This window comes from Malaya genurostris, chromosome 3, assembly GCF_030247185.1.
Source record: "Malaya genurostris strain Urasoe2022 chromosome 3, Malgen_1.1, whole genome shotgun sequence".
NCBI classification, from domain to species: domain Eukaryota; kingdom Metazoa; phylum Arthropoda; class Insecta; order Diptera; family Culicidae; genus Malaya; species Malaya genurostris.
In genome coordinates, this window is record NC_080572.1 from 278,748,229 (window position 1) to 278,767,638 (window position 19,410).

General features: G+C 38.7%; 1 protein-coding gene across 1 annotated transcript in view; it reads right to left on the reverse strand.

Annotated features, from left to right (window-relative positions):
• Positions 1 to 19,410, reverse strand: part of LOC131438503 (phosphatidylinositol 4-kinase beta) — a 251,023-nt gene that overhangs the window by 83,088 nt on the left and 148,525 nt on the right. The window contains exon 2 of the mRNA XM_058608582.1: positions 1,622 to 2,978. Coding sequence (XP_058464565.1) covers positions 1,622 to 2,415 — 794 coding nt within the window. The 5' untranslated portion in view covers positions 2,416 to 2,978. The remainder of the gene's footprint in view (positions 1 to 1,621; positions 2,979 to 19,410) is intronic.

Genomic DNA, 19,410 nt, shown 5'->3' on the forward strand with positions numbered 1-19,410 from the left:
GCCGAAAGGGTCAATTCGCTGAAAGCCATTTCACCGTAATCCTTTTTGCCGAAAGTCATTTCGCTGAAAGCCATTTCGTCGAAAGGAACATTTAGCCGAATTCTTCATTAGTCCTAATATCGATTAAAAATAAAATAAAAAATTATTATTCAGACTTGAATAATTTTTGTAGGTTTATTCATGATCCTCAGAACGGAATTTCCAAACAAAAAAAAACTTGTTGACTTTATTAGTGTATCTAACAGGCAATTGTTTGCGATATTTTCCGGTAACTGAATGCAAATGAAAAAATTCTAATGCGACTTCGTCACATCGTTTTGTTCGCATGCTATCCTACCTTACTGCCGCTCGTTCGGACCTAACTGAAGCAAAGAAATCTAGCTTTGAGTAGACCGGGCAAACGAGGCGGTTACAGGTTTGTATGCAGGAGGCCGCCGCTTCCGACGGCCAACTCAACTGGTATCGCCTCGGCGACTTTGTGCCGCCAAGCCACCTTGGCAATGACTGTTTTCTTATTTTTACGTTTCGTCTTCAACTCCTCAATGCATTAGCAGTTTCTTGTTGCACTGACAACGACACCTAATGGCTCAGCACAAATCGCTAAGCATACGTAAAATTGATGCTATTTTCGTCAATTCGTACTCTTTTGCATCGATGCGCCAGGTCTTTACTGAAGTGCTAAAAGAAAGACACTTAGTGACGGCTTTCTGGCCGTCAACAGATAGTAGTCATTTAGGGGGTTTGGGTACAGGACCGGTAACGAATTGTGTTCAGTGCACGGTATCGTTTAAACAAAACCCAGCATCGATCGGGTCATGTTGATGAACATAGTAATTGAATTGAGTCTGAATAGATTTCGCAGAGTAGTTAGCTGCAAAAATTCAATTCATACAATACTAAAACTAGTAACTTCGGTCGAAGTTGCACGTTTGCGTAATAAATAATGGCCATTAGAGCGTGTTTCGTACAATTAGCAAAACATTATTATGAAAACTACTCCAGGTTTTCTACAGCCGAAGCTGGCAAATGGCTTGAAGCAACACAATAATTCCCTACCGAACTGACAGCGACCAGTGTATAGTGTAGTGAGCGAACCTTTCGGTTTAATAAATTATTTGTGAATTGTGCTTCCTGTACATGGACTACCCAAGACCGTAAGGTATTCGATGATACGGTTACAGTGTTAAGCTCAATGTTGCAACTGCTGCGAATTCCGATCTGCCAACAAATTAACGTACAAACTCATAATAAATTGATATTGTATTCGGTTTGTACATTGCAACAAATTCGATCGATTCCTGTCCCAATATGTGCACGCCTAGTTCGGTGCAGTTCAAAATTTGGAACTAAATTCAATCAGGCGTTTCGACCGCAAGGAATGTCGAATACAATTAAAAGTTTTATCAAGGGATGTTATCTTTTCGTGTGTGTGTGTGTAATTAATTTGCTGAAGATGTTACAATTTTCGAATCTATGTTAACTCCTCTGATAGAGTTTTGTTCAGGTTTATTTGTGAGATGTAGTTGAATAGGTTGACGATAAGAAATTGACTCGAACTCCCTCCCGTACATTGGCATTTTCTGAATCGGATTGGAAATAGAGCACCAGTCACGTTACTCACCTGAAGTCTAAACTGAGATTTCTTTGGTGCGTTGACAGTCTGGTTTTCTGTGGCATCCCACCCGGTCCGCTGGTAGCACCACCCGTCGCACCGTTTCCACCGGTTCGACCGTGCACCGAGGGCATTGTGTTACTACTACTACTACTGCTACCGCTCAGCCCGACACTGTTGCTCAAGCTAAGCCTAGGTTTGTGGAAACGACTGCTGCCACTGACGACGTTCCATTGATTGCTACTAGCGTTGTTGTTGTTGGTCGGAATGGTTGAAGCAGCGGGAGCGGTGGGTATGGCAAAAACGGCACCTCCACCACTGCCACCGTTGATCGTTGTTGTTGCTGTTGCTGTTGTTGTGGTTGTGGCTGCGGCTGCTGCCCCCGATGGAGGCTTATTCACTACTACACTATCACCTAAACTATCACTTGTTGTGTCAGCCTTTGCGGTTATTGCTGTGGTGCTAGCAATAGAAGGTAGTTGATGCTGCTGGTCTGAGCTTGAGATTTCTGCGGTTGCAATCGATCGGTCCACCTGGTCTATACCAAGATCTTCCAGGTCCAAACTCTTCTCGCTGGAGGGACTCTGTACCGGTGTGGTGGCGCAGGGCGGCGATAATCCACCATTGATTTCCACCTGATCAAGCGCCACCAGAGTATTCATTTTATTGCAGCTGATCTCGCGGATGTGCCGCAGCTTCTCGTAGCTGTTCGGCTGATCTTGGGCCAGCTTCTTACCGCTCGATGACTTCTGCTTGCCATCGTGCTTGCCGGCCGATTTGAACGCAGAAAATACGGAATTCATTTTCTTCGGTTTTCCAGTAACACAAAAATCATGAATTCTATTTGATTGACAAAATCTGGCACTGCTAGAACGCTCACTTTTCTTCGTTTACTACACGCACACACGAAAAAAAAAAACTCACACTCTAATATGCACTGAACACACTACACCCTGCTAGTGTTGTTGATCATCACCGACTATAACCGAACGGGTAATCCTCGTCATCGCCGTTGCCATTGTTGAACTTGAATCGCGTGTTGTCCTGCACTGCTGCACTCACAAATCAAACTTACGACGGCTCAGCTTGCGATCCGGCAACCAACAACTCGGTCGAGTAATTGTCCTGTCGTCGGGAGAACCTGTTTTTGTTTCGATGCAATTGGCCATCATCATCTTATCGTGCCGGCCGCTACCCTCCTGTTGACGGTGGTTTCCACCCGACCAAAGTGTTCTTTAACTTGGCGAATCAGAAACGAGTAACACCGGGCATGTTGCTTTTTCGCAATTCACACGATCCAGCTGCTACCGACCGGTGCCGGCAGCGTTTTCTAATGTGGTCCGCTTGATGCTTCGAAAATCACCACCTGCAAGTATAAACAGACGAGAACAAATGAGCACAAATGAGTAAACCTTTGGAATCGCGCGGTGAACGACAAGACAGTGTGTGATGGATTGCATGATATGTGCTAAAAGGATATTTCTTCTTTTTTTTATTCAAACTAGTTTAGTCTTTCATAAAACGCGGTAATTAAAAAACAGAACATCTTTTGATCACTATTCAGCCAATCAAACCTACTGTAAAGCCGGTGCCTGAGTGCTGGTCTAATGTTCGCACCGTCCACCGGCTCTCCTATGGCTGCGAAAAGATAAGCGTTGAGTTGAGGTTTTGTTGGCGCCTGGCATGCACAAGGCCAGTACGCGAAAACCGACACCGATATCAGTTGTGCAAATGACAATTGTTTGTACATGCGGTCATTGGCGGATTAAAGGGGTTTTAATATTGCACCTTAAAATACTACCCGCTTAGATGACCTCGCTATTCTAATGCAAAATTATTCGAACAATTGCTTTATGTCACGCATAAACAATTATTTTTTGCAATATGTTTAATTTCATCCTATGATTATAACATTTTCGAAACGATTTTTTTAAAAAGAACTGCGGCTTTGTTTGCTATCTATAAAAACCTGTTTTAATTCACCTAGTGGTGTCATGATGCCTTTCTCATATAAATCATTCAATCATACACAGAAAAAAATTATGAAATTTTCAGGTGACAGAATTCTACAAACGATACAATTTACAACTACACTGAAATCTTTTTTATGCGAATTTACGTACCGTATAGCTCTGAAACGTTCAAGTCGCGTTGCTGCTAACGATACCAGACGAATTTTGTTTTTTATTTCGTTCGAATTCAAGCCATGTAATTTTCAAATCACATAATTTTACATGTTCTTGAATGAAAATTTGTGTGAAATACGACGCTCCAGTTATGTGCATCTTATAAGATGTGAAATCACAAGATTTTTTCGAACTGTATATATAATACTGTGGTATTTTCAAAATAATTTTTTTCGATTCTTAAAGGAATAACCGGAATCGCTTTGTTTGGTCAACTACTAACAGTTCGGCTGAAAAGTTCGTATCGTTTAAAAGAAACACACATTTTTTTGCCAAAATTCGTTTTTATTACTCAACATAATTGCCATCAGAGGCGATACAGCGATTATAGCGATCTTCCAACTTTTCGATACCATTTTTGTAGTACGATTTGTCCTTTGCCCCAAAATAGGCCTCAGTTTCAGCGATGAAGAGGTCTTCATTGCTTCTAAATTTTTTACCAACGAGCATTCTCTTGAGGTCTGAGAACAGGAAAAAGTCACTGGGGGCCAAATCTGGAGAATACGGTGGATGAGGGAGCAATTCGAAGCCCAATTCGTTCAATTTCAGCATGGTTTTCATCGACTTGTGACACGGTGCATTGTTTTGATAAAACAAAACTTTTTTCTTCTTCAAATGAGGCCGTTTTTTTAAAACTTCGTCCTTCAAACGCTCTAATAACGCTAAATAATAGTCACTGTTGATGGTTTTTCCCTTTTCAAGGTAGTCGATGAAAATTATACCATGCGAATCCCAAAATACAGACGCCATAACCTTACCGGCCGATTGTTGAGTCTTTCCACGCTTTGGGTTCGGTTCATCGCGTGCAGTACACTCAGCTGACTGTCGATTGGACCCCGGAGTGAAGTGATGGAGCAATGTTTCGTCCATTGTTATATATCGACGAAAAAAATCGGTTTTATTTCGATATAACAGCTCCAAACACTGCTAAGAATCATCAATTCGTTGTTGTTTTTGATCGATTGTAAGCTCACGCGGCACCCATTTTGCACAAAGCTTTCTCATATCCAAATATTTTCGCGAATTGAAGAAGCGACAGGGTTTGGTATGTTCAACAATAATGTTTCGGCCTCATTTAGGCTTCAAGAACCTGCATCTGTTTATATAGCAGAGCTAGCAGCAGTTCATTATAGTTTGAGTGTAATCGTCACATTATCTCCAAACCATTATTTCCTCTTCACAGATAGTCTGAGTGCAATTGAAGCCAGTCGCTCAAACATGACTGGCAAGACTGAACCGTTTTTCCTGGGCAAAATAAAACAGCGCCTGAACGACATATTGAACAATAATTATCTAATCACTATAGTCTGGGTCCCGGCTCATTGCTCCATTCCTGGCAATGAAAGAGCCGATATTTTAGCCAAACGTGGTGCTATTGAGGGTGAAATTTATGAAAGACCGATTGCTTTCAACGAATTCTATAGCTCGTCTCGCCAAAGAACACTTGCCAGCTGGCAAGCTTCTTGGGATAAAGATGATTTGGGTCGGTGGATGCACTCAATTATTCCGAAAATATCGACAAAGGCATGGTTCAGGGGACTGGATGTGAGTAGGGATTTCATTCGTGTGATGTCCAGACTCATGTCCAATCACTACACGTTAGATGCACATCTCCTTCGAATTGGGATCTCCGAGACTAATCATTGTGCTTGCGGAGAAGGTTATCGGGATATTGATCATGTCGTTTGGACATGTGTGGAGTATCGTGATGTCAGATCTCAACTAATAAATTCTTTGCGTACCCAAGGTAGACTATCCAATGTCCCAGTTCGAGACATTCTTGCCTGTCGTGACCTTTCATACATGAAACTTATTTATCATTTCATAAAGAAAATTGGAGTTTCAATTTAATAAAGGCCCCTCTTAAGACTTAGTTCTGATTCCAGCTGCGTCCATGAGTTCAACCAATAGCTAAATTAGAATAAAAATTATGTAATGATACAAACAAACTCGAAACAGTTTATGAAATTATCAACAAAATGTCTGAAAATATCAGCTTATTTTATAATTTATAGAAGTTAATCGTTTGGTTCAATTAATATTTCCGAGTAGATTTCATAATTAATGGCGAGTTACCTAAGATGATGTTTAAGTAATAAGAGGAATATGTTTTAATAAATTCAAATCGTTGTGACTATGTTAGAATTAAATTAGGATAAGAATTTTTTGTAAAAGTGATGCTACGGCGAAGAAAAACTTATGTAAACTGCCTTAAGAAATAAACGTATTTATGAAAAAAAAAATATCCAAATATTCGTGAATAATATGTCAAACACGTTCCTTTGATATCTGTAGGGTGTCAGCTATCTCGATCAACTTCACTTTACGGTCATTGAAAATCATTTTGTGGATTTTTTTCACCTTTTTCATCGGTAACAGTCTGTTTTGGACGTCCACTGCGTTCATCGAAATTTTGCAAACCACTTACGAATTGTTGCTTCGCCCGGTGTAGAGTCTGGATAACACTCATCAAGCCATTTTTTGGTATCGGCGGCACTTTTTTTCATCAAAAAGTAGTGTTTCATCAACACACGAAATTCCTTTTTTTCCATTTTTGGCATTAAAAATGCCTTACTCTTCACTATATGGGGCCGGGTGTCAATTAAAAGTTTCAAAAATAGTCGCGTAACCTTTTTGTGTCATAATTTTGAACGTTAATAACTAGGTCATTTGTTGATAGATTGTTATAATTTAACAACCAATCGATTCGGAAACTTTTAACTCAAACATTTACAGCGACGTCGTTTCAGTAATTCAATAGCATACTATTGAAAAAATGGTTGGAATCGACCTATGTTTTCATCCACCAATCCCTGTTGTACAAAATGACGTCAACTTCTTGTTCGGCATAGGAGGCTTTGCGTCATGCATAAAAAACACCGCATCGTTATGCGTAGTATGAAGAGAAATCTATAAATATAGACTGCAAAACATTTCTTTGCCTAGTTGATGTTTGACTGTGAATGAAAAAAGTAGCTCGTCCGGTGAGCTGATGACTGGATTGTATATGCGTTCACTTGCTGGATTATCACTTTTGCATTGAGTATCTTATATATCATCTAGCTATTGAAGAACCGAATCACCGTGGTTACCGATTCTTTTGAAATATCTCATGTATTTAGCAAATTTTTGGTCGATTTTGCCATTAAAAATGCCTTACTTTGCTTCCCGAGGCTGGGTATCGATTTAAAACATGCAAAACTAATCGCGTAATTTTTTTTTGTCATAATTTTGAACGCTTATAATTCAGTCATTTGTTGATGGATTAATATAATTCAACAAATAATCGATTCGAAAACATTTAATTTAAACTTTTGAGACAACGTCATTTGAATATTTCAATTGCATACCATTGAAAATTTGAATTGAATTGAGTATTTTATTTTGGTTCTCTGGTAACTATCAGGCCATTTTAGAATTATCGGCGATAGATTTTTCGGATCTAATTTGCTCGATGATTTGTTAACGGATTTTCCTCATTTCAATGATTCCAAAGCTTCAATATTGTAAGCTTAAAATTGTTTTAATTTGTCAACGGATCGGTTTGCATACTCAAATCTCCATTCCCATACGAACAAAACGTGACAATGTGACTGAACAAGTTGTTGTCTCACCAGGAATTAAACGCTTCAAAAGATTCAAAATTAAATTCTGAAACTTATCTAAAAGCGGCCTCCTCGGTTTAGTAGTATAAATGCGTTCCACAGGCTCACATATACAGTACATTTAGATGCAATATCATATAGTATTAAAGATAAACTCAAAGTATCGTTTGAATAGGAACCCTCGTAGAATTTGGTTAACCGCCAGTTTTAGTTTAATTATTATTTGCTTCAAAACAATAAGCGTCTGATGGCTACACGCGTTGTAACTATGACAATGTTCATTCATGTGTTAATAACATCAAGTTACAATATGAACCAAATTTCGGAATTTTGTTGCGTATCCATTCCGTATATTCCTAATATGCCAAAGCGAAAATCAATGTTAGTAACTAAATATTTTATGCGGACTATTTCACATGTTTTCTTCCTTGTATTTTTGCCATATTATTTACCGACACTTTTCGAAGATTATCGACGATTTTGAAGGATTAATAAAATTACACCATTACTGAGATTACTGGTACAACATTCTCTTGGATCGATTAACTGTTTATAAAATTGATAAGTCCACCCTGTGAACGACCATTATTAGGTTAAAATTAGGGGTAAATAAACGATATAAATCAAATCGAATTAATAAGTTTGTACGTTTGTCGAAAATTATCATTATAAAATAAAATAGTTTCATTTGTTCAGATTTAAATCTTTAGGTTGTTTGTATGTAAAGTTGAGCTTTCAAGTAACTTTAAAGTGTAGTGGAGTTTAGTGTATCATCATCATTATCATCTTTATTTTTGTATTTATTATGAAGACCCTAGGGACGTTTCATTTTTAATGTTATTGTGTTCGGTCGTGTCTTGAATACAACCCTCTAATTTTTTTCACAATAACAAAAGTAGCTTCACTCAAAATGCAATATCTCACAAACTAATAATCAGACAGCTGTCAAATTTATACACGTATCTTTTAAAGGTTGGTACTAACTGAAAATGGTATGGATTTAATTCTAGTGGCGCCCTTTCATAGAAACGAAACACGCCATCTTCGAAAAAAAATAAACTAGTACGCTTATTTCTATTTTTTGCACATAACTCCGGAACCGGAAGTCCTATCCAAACAAAATTCAGGAATTTTGTAGGGAATCGCAAGACATTTCATTTGAATCTTTGCTAGTGAAAATCAGTTCAGCAACCTATGATAAAAGTTGGTTTTAAAATTTTTTTGCACATTTACGGAACCGGAAGACGGATCGAAATAATAAGGAGTGTATCGATAAGTAGTTAGCAATATTCAAACTGTTATTACTCTGAAAAGGCTTAATTTATTGCAGCGTGTTTTGCGGTGACATTTTTGATTACATGTCAATAACAGCTGCGCAATCGTTTGGCTTCGGTACGGTTTATCGTTTCAATGATGAGTCGAATTGATCCGGAAACGCGAAAAAAAATTCTGCACACTTGGTGCTCAGAAAGTGGTGTCACGTACAACGAAATTGCAAAACGGATAAAACCCTTTCCACGAAGGATTTGCCCCGATCCGGTAGGAAAACGGGTCCCAGCCAGCCCGGCCGGGACTTAAACGTGGTTGAGTACATCAGGAAGAACCCATCGTCGTCGACGCGGGATTTGGCCAAGCAGTTCAACACCAGCATCGGGATGATTCAGCGGAGCAAAGTTCGGAACTCCCTAAAAACGTACAAAAAACAGAAGGTGCCGAAAAAGTCCCTGGTACAGCAAGTTCAGGCCAAAACAAGAGCGCGAAAACTGTATAACCGGATTCTACAGAATAAAGACGGATGCATCCTGATCGACGACGAAACCTACGCCAAGGAAGACTCTCGAGCGCTGCCCGGACCGCAATATTATACGAAATCGGTGTACCAGGACCTGGACGACGCTGACACCACGGTGGCGATGGAAAAGTTTGGGCAGAAGGTGTTGGTCTGGCAAGCAATTTGTACCTGTGGTTTGCGGTAGTCGATTTTCTTCACGAAGGGCACAATTAACGCCAAGGTGTACGAGGAAGAATGTTTGAAGAAGAGAATGTTGCCACTGTACAGAAAGCATAAGGCTCCTACTCTCTTCTGGCTGGATTTAGTTTCAGCCCACTACGCCAACTCCGTTCTAGTGGTTGTCAAAAAATAATGTACAATTCGTGGAAAAGGACATCAACCCACCGAACTGCCCAGATCTTCGGCCAATTTGTAGCTGCGGTAAGATTTCGAAAACCTTCATCACTACTGCTTCAACGAACAGCGAAATATACATCAAGGAATGTTTACAAAAACGACTTCTACCCATGATTCGAAGCCACAAGGATCCTGTTGTCTTCTGGTCAGATCTTGCTTCTTGCCACTACTCGAAATCAACGGTAGAATAGTATACTACCAAAAATGTCACTTTCGTCCCAAAAGACATGAATCCACCAAATTGCCCACAACTTCGATCAATTGAGGAATTAACGAAGGCACATTTTTGGAAACATATCTCGGCAGCCGAAACCATTCAACAGTTCGAAAAAGATTGGAAAGAAGTGTCAAAACTTGTCACCAAGAAGTCTGTACGGAATTCAATGAGGAACGTTCGCAAGAAAGTGCGCCAGCTAGTCTACAATGGCTAAATAGCAAATGTTGAGAATAATATTCTGTTGTTGTAGTCTAATATCATCAGTATATCGAATAAAATTTGAATATTTAACACTTGTGAATTATTTACAGCGAAATCAAAGTGCGTCCATACTTTCTGGGACAGTCTTTACAATTCTGGAAGTAAAGAAACGAACCCATGCACAATTCACACTATATATCAACTTAAGATATTTAGATATTCAGAAGTGTGTAGATTTATTCATTTTCACGTTATCCAGTTATGTCTCTGATATTATCTACCCACTCTTTTTTTCGTTACGATAATTTCTGACACGAATTCTTGGACTGATTTTTAACACAAACTCATTCAGATTTGTTTCGGTATGTACAGACAAGCGTGACTCAACTCTTATGTCGCAGATTTGGCAGCAATCATACATTTGAACTTGATCATTGGTTAGATTAGAAAAAAGCGCGTTTAGTCGGTTACGTCATTTATACCATTATATCTTCGGAACCGAAAGTGACAGCCACTTGATCTTAAATTTAAAACGGTTAAGCCATATCCGAGAAAACTGAATTGAGAGAAAAATATACGTTTTGTCGGTTACGTCACTTATATATCACTCACTCAATCCGATTGAAAAGTCGGTTTTCACAATGAGCGAATTCTTTCCATATGACAAAGATACATTTAATTAATTATTTAAAGATATCGATTTACTCTCCCAATCAGTCCAGTGGGGCACTACAAAGTCAGTACCCAAACCGATCCGTTTGAACGATCTCCAGAATTTTGCGGTGCATGGCCAATGAGTGATGAACACCGCGACGACAACGGGCTAATTAGAGTCCACACAAAGAGGGAAATCAAAATTCAGTTATCGTGTTTCAATGACTCGAATCCGTCGTCGTTCGTTTTTTCTCCCTCACTATGCCTGCGCCGGGCTCATCTAAAACCGCAAGTATTGAAAGTGCAGTTCATTTGTGCACCTATCTCACAGGTATCATGTTCCGATGTTTCACCTGACATTTCTTCTGTACCGAGTCCCGGTAGTTACGGGCCGAGCCGAAGCCACCGAAGCGAATTGAGTGGCCCTTGAGTCAGTTGGAAAACTCGTTAATGAAGCTTATTTTCACTTCCCGCCCCACGACGCCGGTCCCACGTCGGTCGCGAGCTTTGTTTTCCATTTCAAGTGTGCAGGTGAAAATAAAGAAGAACGTTTGAACATTTTTATTTCGGGGAATTTCAATGAAAGGGATTCAAAGCGCGAAATTGAAAATCGCTCGGAGGACGTACCGTAGAAAAGTGTTTTGACTTTCGCTCAGTGCACCTTCTACCTCAGTGGAATCGAATGCACCACCGTTCGGTTATGCGGTATGCAGTGTTATGTGCACCTATCAGGTTGCGTGTCTGATTCATATTTGTCAATAAAATGCACAAACAAGCGTGCATGAATGCATACAGTACACACGTGAGTGGGATTTGTTTATCTTCGGTAGTTTGATGAACACCTAACTCCTTTTCACTAAAGGAAAGTGTTTTCATTCGATGGGGAATCTCGTCAAAATATTATTGCGACGAGCAGTGCGAAATCCAAGACTAAAAAAAAGTCGTCAGTTGCAAAGGCTGTGTAACATTCATTCCCATCATTGGAAAGCACTACTGCACTCAATACTTGATTATCTCATCAATCATGTCAAACAAAAAAAATCTACACTACTTCCTAGGTACGTACTCTAGCGATGAGAAGTTTATTAGAAAGAGCTATGTTCGTCTTGCCAAGTAACGTTATGCTATCCCAGCACTGCACAGCTATGGAAGCAAAAAAATATGCCAAATCATCCTCCACTCATCGTACTACTCATCTCGCGCATTAAACTGCAAATTTAATTTTATGTAACATCGGCGAGGTTACTGTACTCCTCGAGCCCCTCGTCACTCAGTGACGGGGGGCAACGCATTACTTTGCTTAGCCGATGACGAGCAAAAATGTGAAGTTATTTAAGACGATTTGAAAGTACGAACTGACCGATGCAGCTGCTGACAGAAGCCAACATTTATCCTTTCTGGTATAAATTGTTCGGTAGCAATGCTTCATCGAACCAAGCGAGAATGGCAACATTCCAAACATCAACGGCCGTCGTGAAATATTACTTTACAACATCTTGAGTGTTCTACTTCTAGTAAACATGCGAGTCAGATAAATATCACTTCTACAGCGTTTTTTTTTTTGTACCAGATATACCGGCATGAAGTGAGCGCTAAGATGCAAATGTGTCGATTGATGGTTTAAATAGTTCAGAGATAATGATTTTCATTTGCGAATCGAAGAACGTGGAAGACCATCAAAAAAGTATGAAGTCGATAACTTGCAAGCAATAGTGGTTGAAAATGATACTTCTTGTGGTTTAAAAGAACCTGGATCTGATGGAATACCACCTAAATTAAAAAAAAAATCGTACATTTTGGCAACCACGTCAAAAGTCTATACACTAACTTAAGTAAAGCTTTCGATCGTATCGACGTCACTCAGGGCTCTCATCTAGGACCTCTCCTTTTCATATTGCATGTAAACGACATTTCCTTCATACTCAACTATCTAAAAGTGTTCCTGTAAGCTGATGACATGAAATTCTTCATAGAAATTAGAAACATCAACGATGTCGCAATTTTTCAGAATTGGGCTGGCTTCATTAAACGCTCCAGTTATAGCTTCGAGGACCCATATAACAGATCGGCTGAAAAGTTCGTATCGTTTCTATGAGAGGGCGCCACTAGAATTAAATCCATACCATTTTCAGTTAGTACCAACCTTCAAAAGATACATGAATAAATTTGACAGCAGTCTGATTATTAGTTTGTGAGATATTGAATTTTGAGTGAAGCTACTTTTGTTATTGTGAAAAAAATGGAAAAAAAGGAATTTCGTGTGTTGATGAAACACTACTTTTGATGAAAAAAAGTGCCGCCGATACCAAAAAATGGCTTGATGAGTGTTATCCAGACTCTGCATCGGGCGAAGCAACAATTCGTAAGTGGTTTGCAAAATTTCGTACTGGTCATATGAGCACCGAAGACGATGAACGCAGTGGACGTCCAAAAGAGGCTGTTACCGATGAAAACGTGAAAAAAATCCACAAAATGATTCTCAATGACCGTAAAGTGAAGTTGATCGAGATAGCTGACACCCTACAGATATCAAAGGAACGTGTTGAACATATTATTCACGAATATTTGGATATGAGAAAGCTTTGTGCAAAATGGGTGCCGCGTGAGCTCACAATTGATCAAAAACAACAACGAATTGATGATTCTGAACAGTGTTTGGAGCTGTTATATCGAAATAAAACCGATTTTTTTCGTCCATATATTACAATGGACGAAACATGGCTCCATCACTTCACTCCGGAGTCCAATCGACAGTCAGCTGAGTGGACTGCACGCGATGAACCGAACCCATAGCGTGGAAAGACTCAACAATCGGCCGGTAAGGTTATGGCGTCTGTATTTTGGGATTCGCATGGTATAATTTTCATCGACTACCTTGAAAAGGGTAAAACCATCAACAGTGACTATTATATAGCGTTATTAGAGCATTTAAAGGACGAAATTTCAAAAAAGCGGCCTCATTTGAAGAAGAAAAAAGTTTTGTTTCATCAAGACAATGCACCGTGTCACAAGTCGATGAAAACCATGCTGAAATTGAACGAATTGGGCTTCGAATTGCTCCCTCATCCACCGTATTCTCCAGATTTGGCCCCCAGTGACTTTTTCCTGTTCTCAGACCTCAAGAGAATGCTCGCTGGTGAAAAATTTAGAAGCAATGAAGAGGTAATCGCTGAAACTGAGGCCTATTTTGAGGCAAAGGACAAATCGTACTACTAAAAAGATATCGAAAAGTTGGAAGATCGCTAAAATCGCTGTATCGCCTCTGATGGCAATTATGTTGAATAATAAAAACGAATTTTGGCAAAAAAATGTGTGTTTCTATTAAACGATACGAACTTTTCAGCCAAACTGTTACAATTAAATTATTATTTAAAGCTTTGTTCATTTAGCATACGGAACATTAAAATCATCTGTACTTCGGTAATGAATTGACGTACAAATAAGGTTAATACCTCAAAACAAAAGAGTTTCACTGTACTTTAAGGAAAAAATATCAATACAAATCATTTCTCTTCGTTTCTAATGAAAATTCACACTTCCTTGATTTCTCCCATCAAACGCTGTGCACCTCCGGATTCAACTTCTTGGCACATTTGTTCAACATCATGGGTTTATCCGGGACAACCATCAACAAAAAAAAATCATGGGTTTATCCGGGGCAACCATCAACATCGACTGCAAATCCAGATCGATTCGACATGGAGGCAAACCTGCTGCAAACTGTTAATTCTGATCGCAACAGACAACAAAATATCAATTTGAACCATGAATTATTCGAAAAATGACCAAAATGAGTCAGAAGACACGCCAAAGTAATTTTGTTACACGATAATGCATCAGCACACAAAGCAAAACTGATTCAGTATACAATCAAAGTACTTGGCTGGGAGCTGCTACCCCACACCCGCCGCATTCACCAGACATGGCCCCTTTCGACTTCCATTTGTTTTCATCGCATTGGATGAGCAGCGCTTCGAATTGAAAATTGGGTTTCAGATTGCAGATTTACTTCAGAGGATGAATATTTCTATTGACGTAATATTCATAAATTGCCACAAATACTTCAAATAAAACATTTTTAATTTTCTATTCAATTCAAATTCAATTGTCCATTACAAATTTGGTTCTAAAATTTAGTACTATTTTGGCTCTGAGAATCAATTGGAAGCACTCGAAGCAACTAATAAATAATATTAAAGACTGTCCCAGAAATAATGGCCACAATCGAAAACCGCTTCCATGTCGGAATAATGAAAAGTCTTTCTATTTTTATGGTTTCGCCCTATTGTTTTGTTTGTTTCCATCCGTTTGTTTCGAAATGCATGAAATTTTTAGCATAAGTAACACATTACTCAATAGGTTTGTGACATATTTTATTTGCCAAAAAAACGATTTTATTTATAAGTGTACAATCATTCCAACGCTTCTCTAACTTTTCGATGCCGTGCCAGTGATGCCAGATAGTAGTAGTGTCGTTTCCGTGGATTGGCATGTTTTTCGGAAGCTCTCGCTTATTTTTCTCGGAAGTGTTTTTTTTAATCGCCAGACAAAACTAGTTCTCCGTTGATAAATTCAAATTTTCGTAATTTACGTAGAAAAAAAACAATTTCCATAGATCCGTAGAAAATCTTCTGATCCGTAGATCTACGGAGATTTCCGTAGATCTGACATCGCTGTGCCGTGCATGTAGAAGGATTCATCTTTTGCCAGCATTTGCTTCTTAATTTGAGTTGAATTTCTTGCCGGCGAGTATTTCTTTTCACGTAGTAGTATCAGCGAATAACCAGTAGTCACTGAGGGCCAGATCTGGACTATACGGTGGAGGAGGAAGCAATTAGAAGTGTAATTCGTTCAGTTCAACCATCATTGTCATTGATTTGGGAATCGGAGCATTGACATATATGAGGTCGTTTTTCGTTGATTTTGGCATTCAAATGATTTAACAACACTATGTAATGTTCAAAAATTGATTTTCTTCCTTTCTCAATATGGTCGATGAAGATGTGCATCCCAAAATATTGCATCCTTAATCATCCCAGATTACTGTTGTCACTTTTAATGCTTTGGACGTGGTTCAACGACTGCAGTTCACTCTGTGCTGATAACTGTTGATTTTGGAATGAAATTATGGATCCATGTTTCATCCATTGTCACATATCGACGCAATAAATCTGATTTATTACTTGTAAACATGACCAGGAATGATGAACACTGTGTTGTGAGTAAACTCGGCACCCACTTTGAAAAAAGCTTACTCATTGTCAAATGTCCATGCATGATTGCAAACACACTGCCGTCTGAGGCCGTGAAGATGGCCTTAACTATCTCACGCAATTTCAAGTTACGATTAGATATAACGAATTTATGGGATATTTTTTATAGATTTTCTGGAGTAACCACCTCAATGGGAGGATCAGTCTCTTTGTTTACTTTCTCTTTCGGTTATCATGGAGTAATTATAGCAGTTTCTTCAAAGATTCCGGTGCAAATCGATAGCTTGTTGTTTTGACTTGAAAGTTGTGCGAAAAGTTAAGCGTAACATAAAACAATAATCCGGCAATTCATGAAATTGTCATTTGCAGTTAGGTCCTATTGTCGTGGGACGATAGAAAGGAATCTGGCCTTGATAATTAATCGAAGACGATGACTTTTCTAAAGAAATTATAAGCGAACGCGTCACATTCTCCGGAACCGAACGTCAGATCTGGATAAAACTAATTATTTATTTATGGGGATTTAAATTGAAAACATAAATAAAAGGTGATTTTCAAGAGGTATAGAATTCGATTTACAGAAAAAACACAAAAAATTTGAAAAAATTGGTGAAATCTTCATTGAAATCGATAGAACGATCAATATAATTTAATGTTTGAAGATGATTTCATGCGAATGTTGGCCGCGGTTCCGCATTAGATGGCCCATGAACAAGGTCCAATTTTGGTATACTCTCTGCAATGAATCGGCCGGTTTTTTACGAATAAATGCTTCAAAATTGGTTTTCAGTGCGTCAATAGTTGCTTGTTTATCGTTGTAGATATGAGCCTTAACATGACATGAAATAGTCTAAAGGTGTTGAATCACACGATCTAGGCGGCTCATTGACAGGCCCAAAACGTGAGATTAACTGTTCACCGAAGGCGGCTTTCAATTTGGTCATTGTTTAGCGTGCCGTGTGGGATGTGGCACCGTCTTGTTGAAACCACATGTCCGGTATGTTCAATTCTTCCATTTTGAGCAAAAAAAAATCGTTTATAATCACACGGTAGCGCTCGCTATTCTCAGTAACGTTCCACCCATCGTCGCCTTTTAGGAATAGTTCACATAAAACAGTGACTTTTTCAGGATGCATTGGTAGCTCTTGCAATTCTTCTGAATTCCTCAAACTTTGCCAGGATCCCCTTCACCAAATGTTTAGACGTTGTAAATCGATTCATGCCTAAATTATAGACTAAACTGAACAAGAAACGATTCACGCGTGATCTGTCAAAAACAGTGTTGCCAAAAAGATTCCAGCAAAAAAAATCACCCAGTATATAAAATCCTTTTAGACTTTACATTGGAATCTAAGTTTGAATGAAATGACACAGTGATCTCGACGAAATTTGGATTCGAAAATCGGGGTTTAAAAGTGTTTGCAGAGCCTTATTTTATGGGATAGGCAAAACCTGCTATTTTTCTTTATCTCATCAAAACAATCCCGAGAAAGTTGATTTCTTCGGTTCAGGTATTAGATGAATCTGTCTGGGAATCGAAAAAGATGCATTTTTTCAATAAATTCATCTATAATCTGCTATAAATTCATTCACTGTGCACTGAGGTCTTTTTATAAAGACTGTCCCAGAAAGTATGGACGCAACCAAAAACCGCTGCCATTTCGCAATGGTTCAGAATCCGTCAATTTTTATGGCTTCGTTCTGTTGTTTACACTCTTCTCAAACCACTTGTGCAGTTGTTTATTCGTTTTCATTAGTTTGTTTCAAAATGCGTGGACTTTCAGCAGAACGACGTCGAAAAATTGTGTACAAATGGTGCACAGAACGCGGACTGTCACTGAGAATGATAGCAAAAATGGAAGGAGTAAGTGAAAAAGCCGTACGAAATGCAATCAGGAAGATCGGTGAGGATAACACATTTGAGGATAAACCGAAAAAATGGTCGAAAAAAAGGTCCTGCTAACCCTCAGTTGGATAAACGTATACTGAAGGCGTTTGAGCAAAAGAAGAAGGTTTCATTTCGGGATGTGGCCAAAAAATGGGCACCTCGAAGTCAAATGTTCTTCGTGCTAAAGAACGTTTGAATATTCGAACCTATAAGAAGCAGAAACAACCAAAACGTAGTCCGAAACAGGAAGCATCGATCTGGCCGAGGGTTCGAAAGCTGTACAATACGATTCTTGCTGGAAATTCGAACTGCATAATCATGATCGACGAAACCTACGTGAAATTCGATTACAAATCCTTGCCGGGACCACAATATTATACGGTACGAGAAGGGCAAGTGTTAAACCAATCCGAGACATCGATTGAAGTCGAAAAATTTGGTAAGAAAGCTATGGTCTGGCAAGCAATTTGTAGCTGCGGTAAGATTTTGAAACCCTTAATCACCACTGCTTCAATGAACAGCGAAATATACATCAAGGAATGTTTACAAAAACGACTTCCACCCATGATTCGAAGCCACAAGGATCCTGTTGTCTTCTGGCCACAGTTCGAAAAAGATTGGAAAAAAGTGTCAAAACTTGTCGCCAAGAAGTCTGTACGGAATTCAATGAGGAACGTTCGTAAGAAGGTGCGCCAGCTAGTCTACAATGGCTAAGTAGCAAATGTTGAGAATAATATTCTGTTGTTGTAGTCTAATATTATCAGTATATCGAATAAAATTTGAATATCTAACACTTGTGAATTATTTACAGCGAAATCAAAGTGCGTCCATATTTTCTGGGACAGTCTTTACGCGGTATTCTTCACGCGGCTTTCCGAAGCGTAGATTTCCGAAGTTACGCGTTTTTTACGCGAATTTTCAATGTGGTGTTATAAAAACATCCTGTTTTGCTTTTTTTTCTACGCGGATTTCCGAAGTCGTTTTTTTTTTTTGAAAATTTTCGATTTCAGAAATCTCAAATTTTTTCCCAAAGTTGATATTTTTCGAAAAAACATTTTATTTTTCGATTACACTAGATCTTGACGTTTCATGAATTTCTAAGATATATGGCATACAAAAAATCCTTCAATTTAGAGGTTTTTTTCCTCGAATTTTCGAAGCTACGCGGTTTTTTCACGCGAATTCCCGAAGTTACGTGGTTTTTAAGAGGCACAGCAACAGAATTTGATTTCTAATGTGAATTGATAGTAAGTGTTATATTCGTCATAGGGTAGTTACACAACGTTGTAATATGCGATAGAAATACGCATTGTTTTGCTTGAGTGTTATCTAGTGTATGTGTTTAATGAACGGCATGGTAAATGATCGAAAATATGCTTTCTGGCTTGTTTTATTTTTAAACTGTTCTTTCGCTGAATGATTGTTTCATGATTTATGATTTGAACAGATCGTCACTTTTTACGTCATGACAGTTACAAAGTTCAGACTTCATAACACAGTGGTATTTAGTGCAACCACGAAATAACAGACAATCTTCCACAGTAAAATTATCGTGATTCTCACATCCAAACCATGAATTACCGAAAATAAGGAATGTCTGCAATCATATTTTCGCTACATGATGAAGCGTACATCTTATCGTAAAG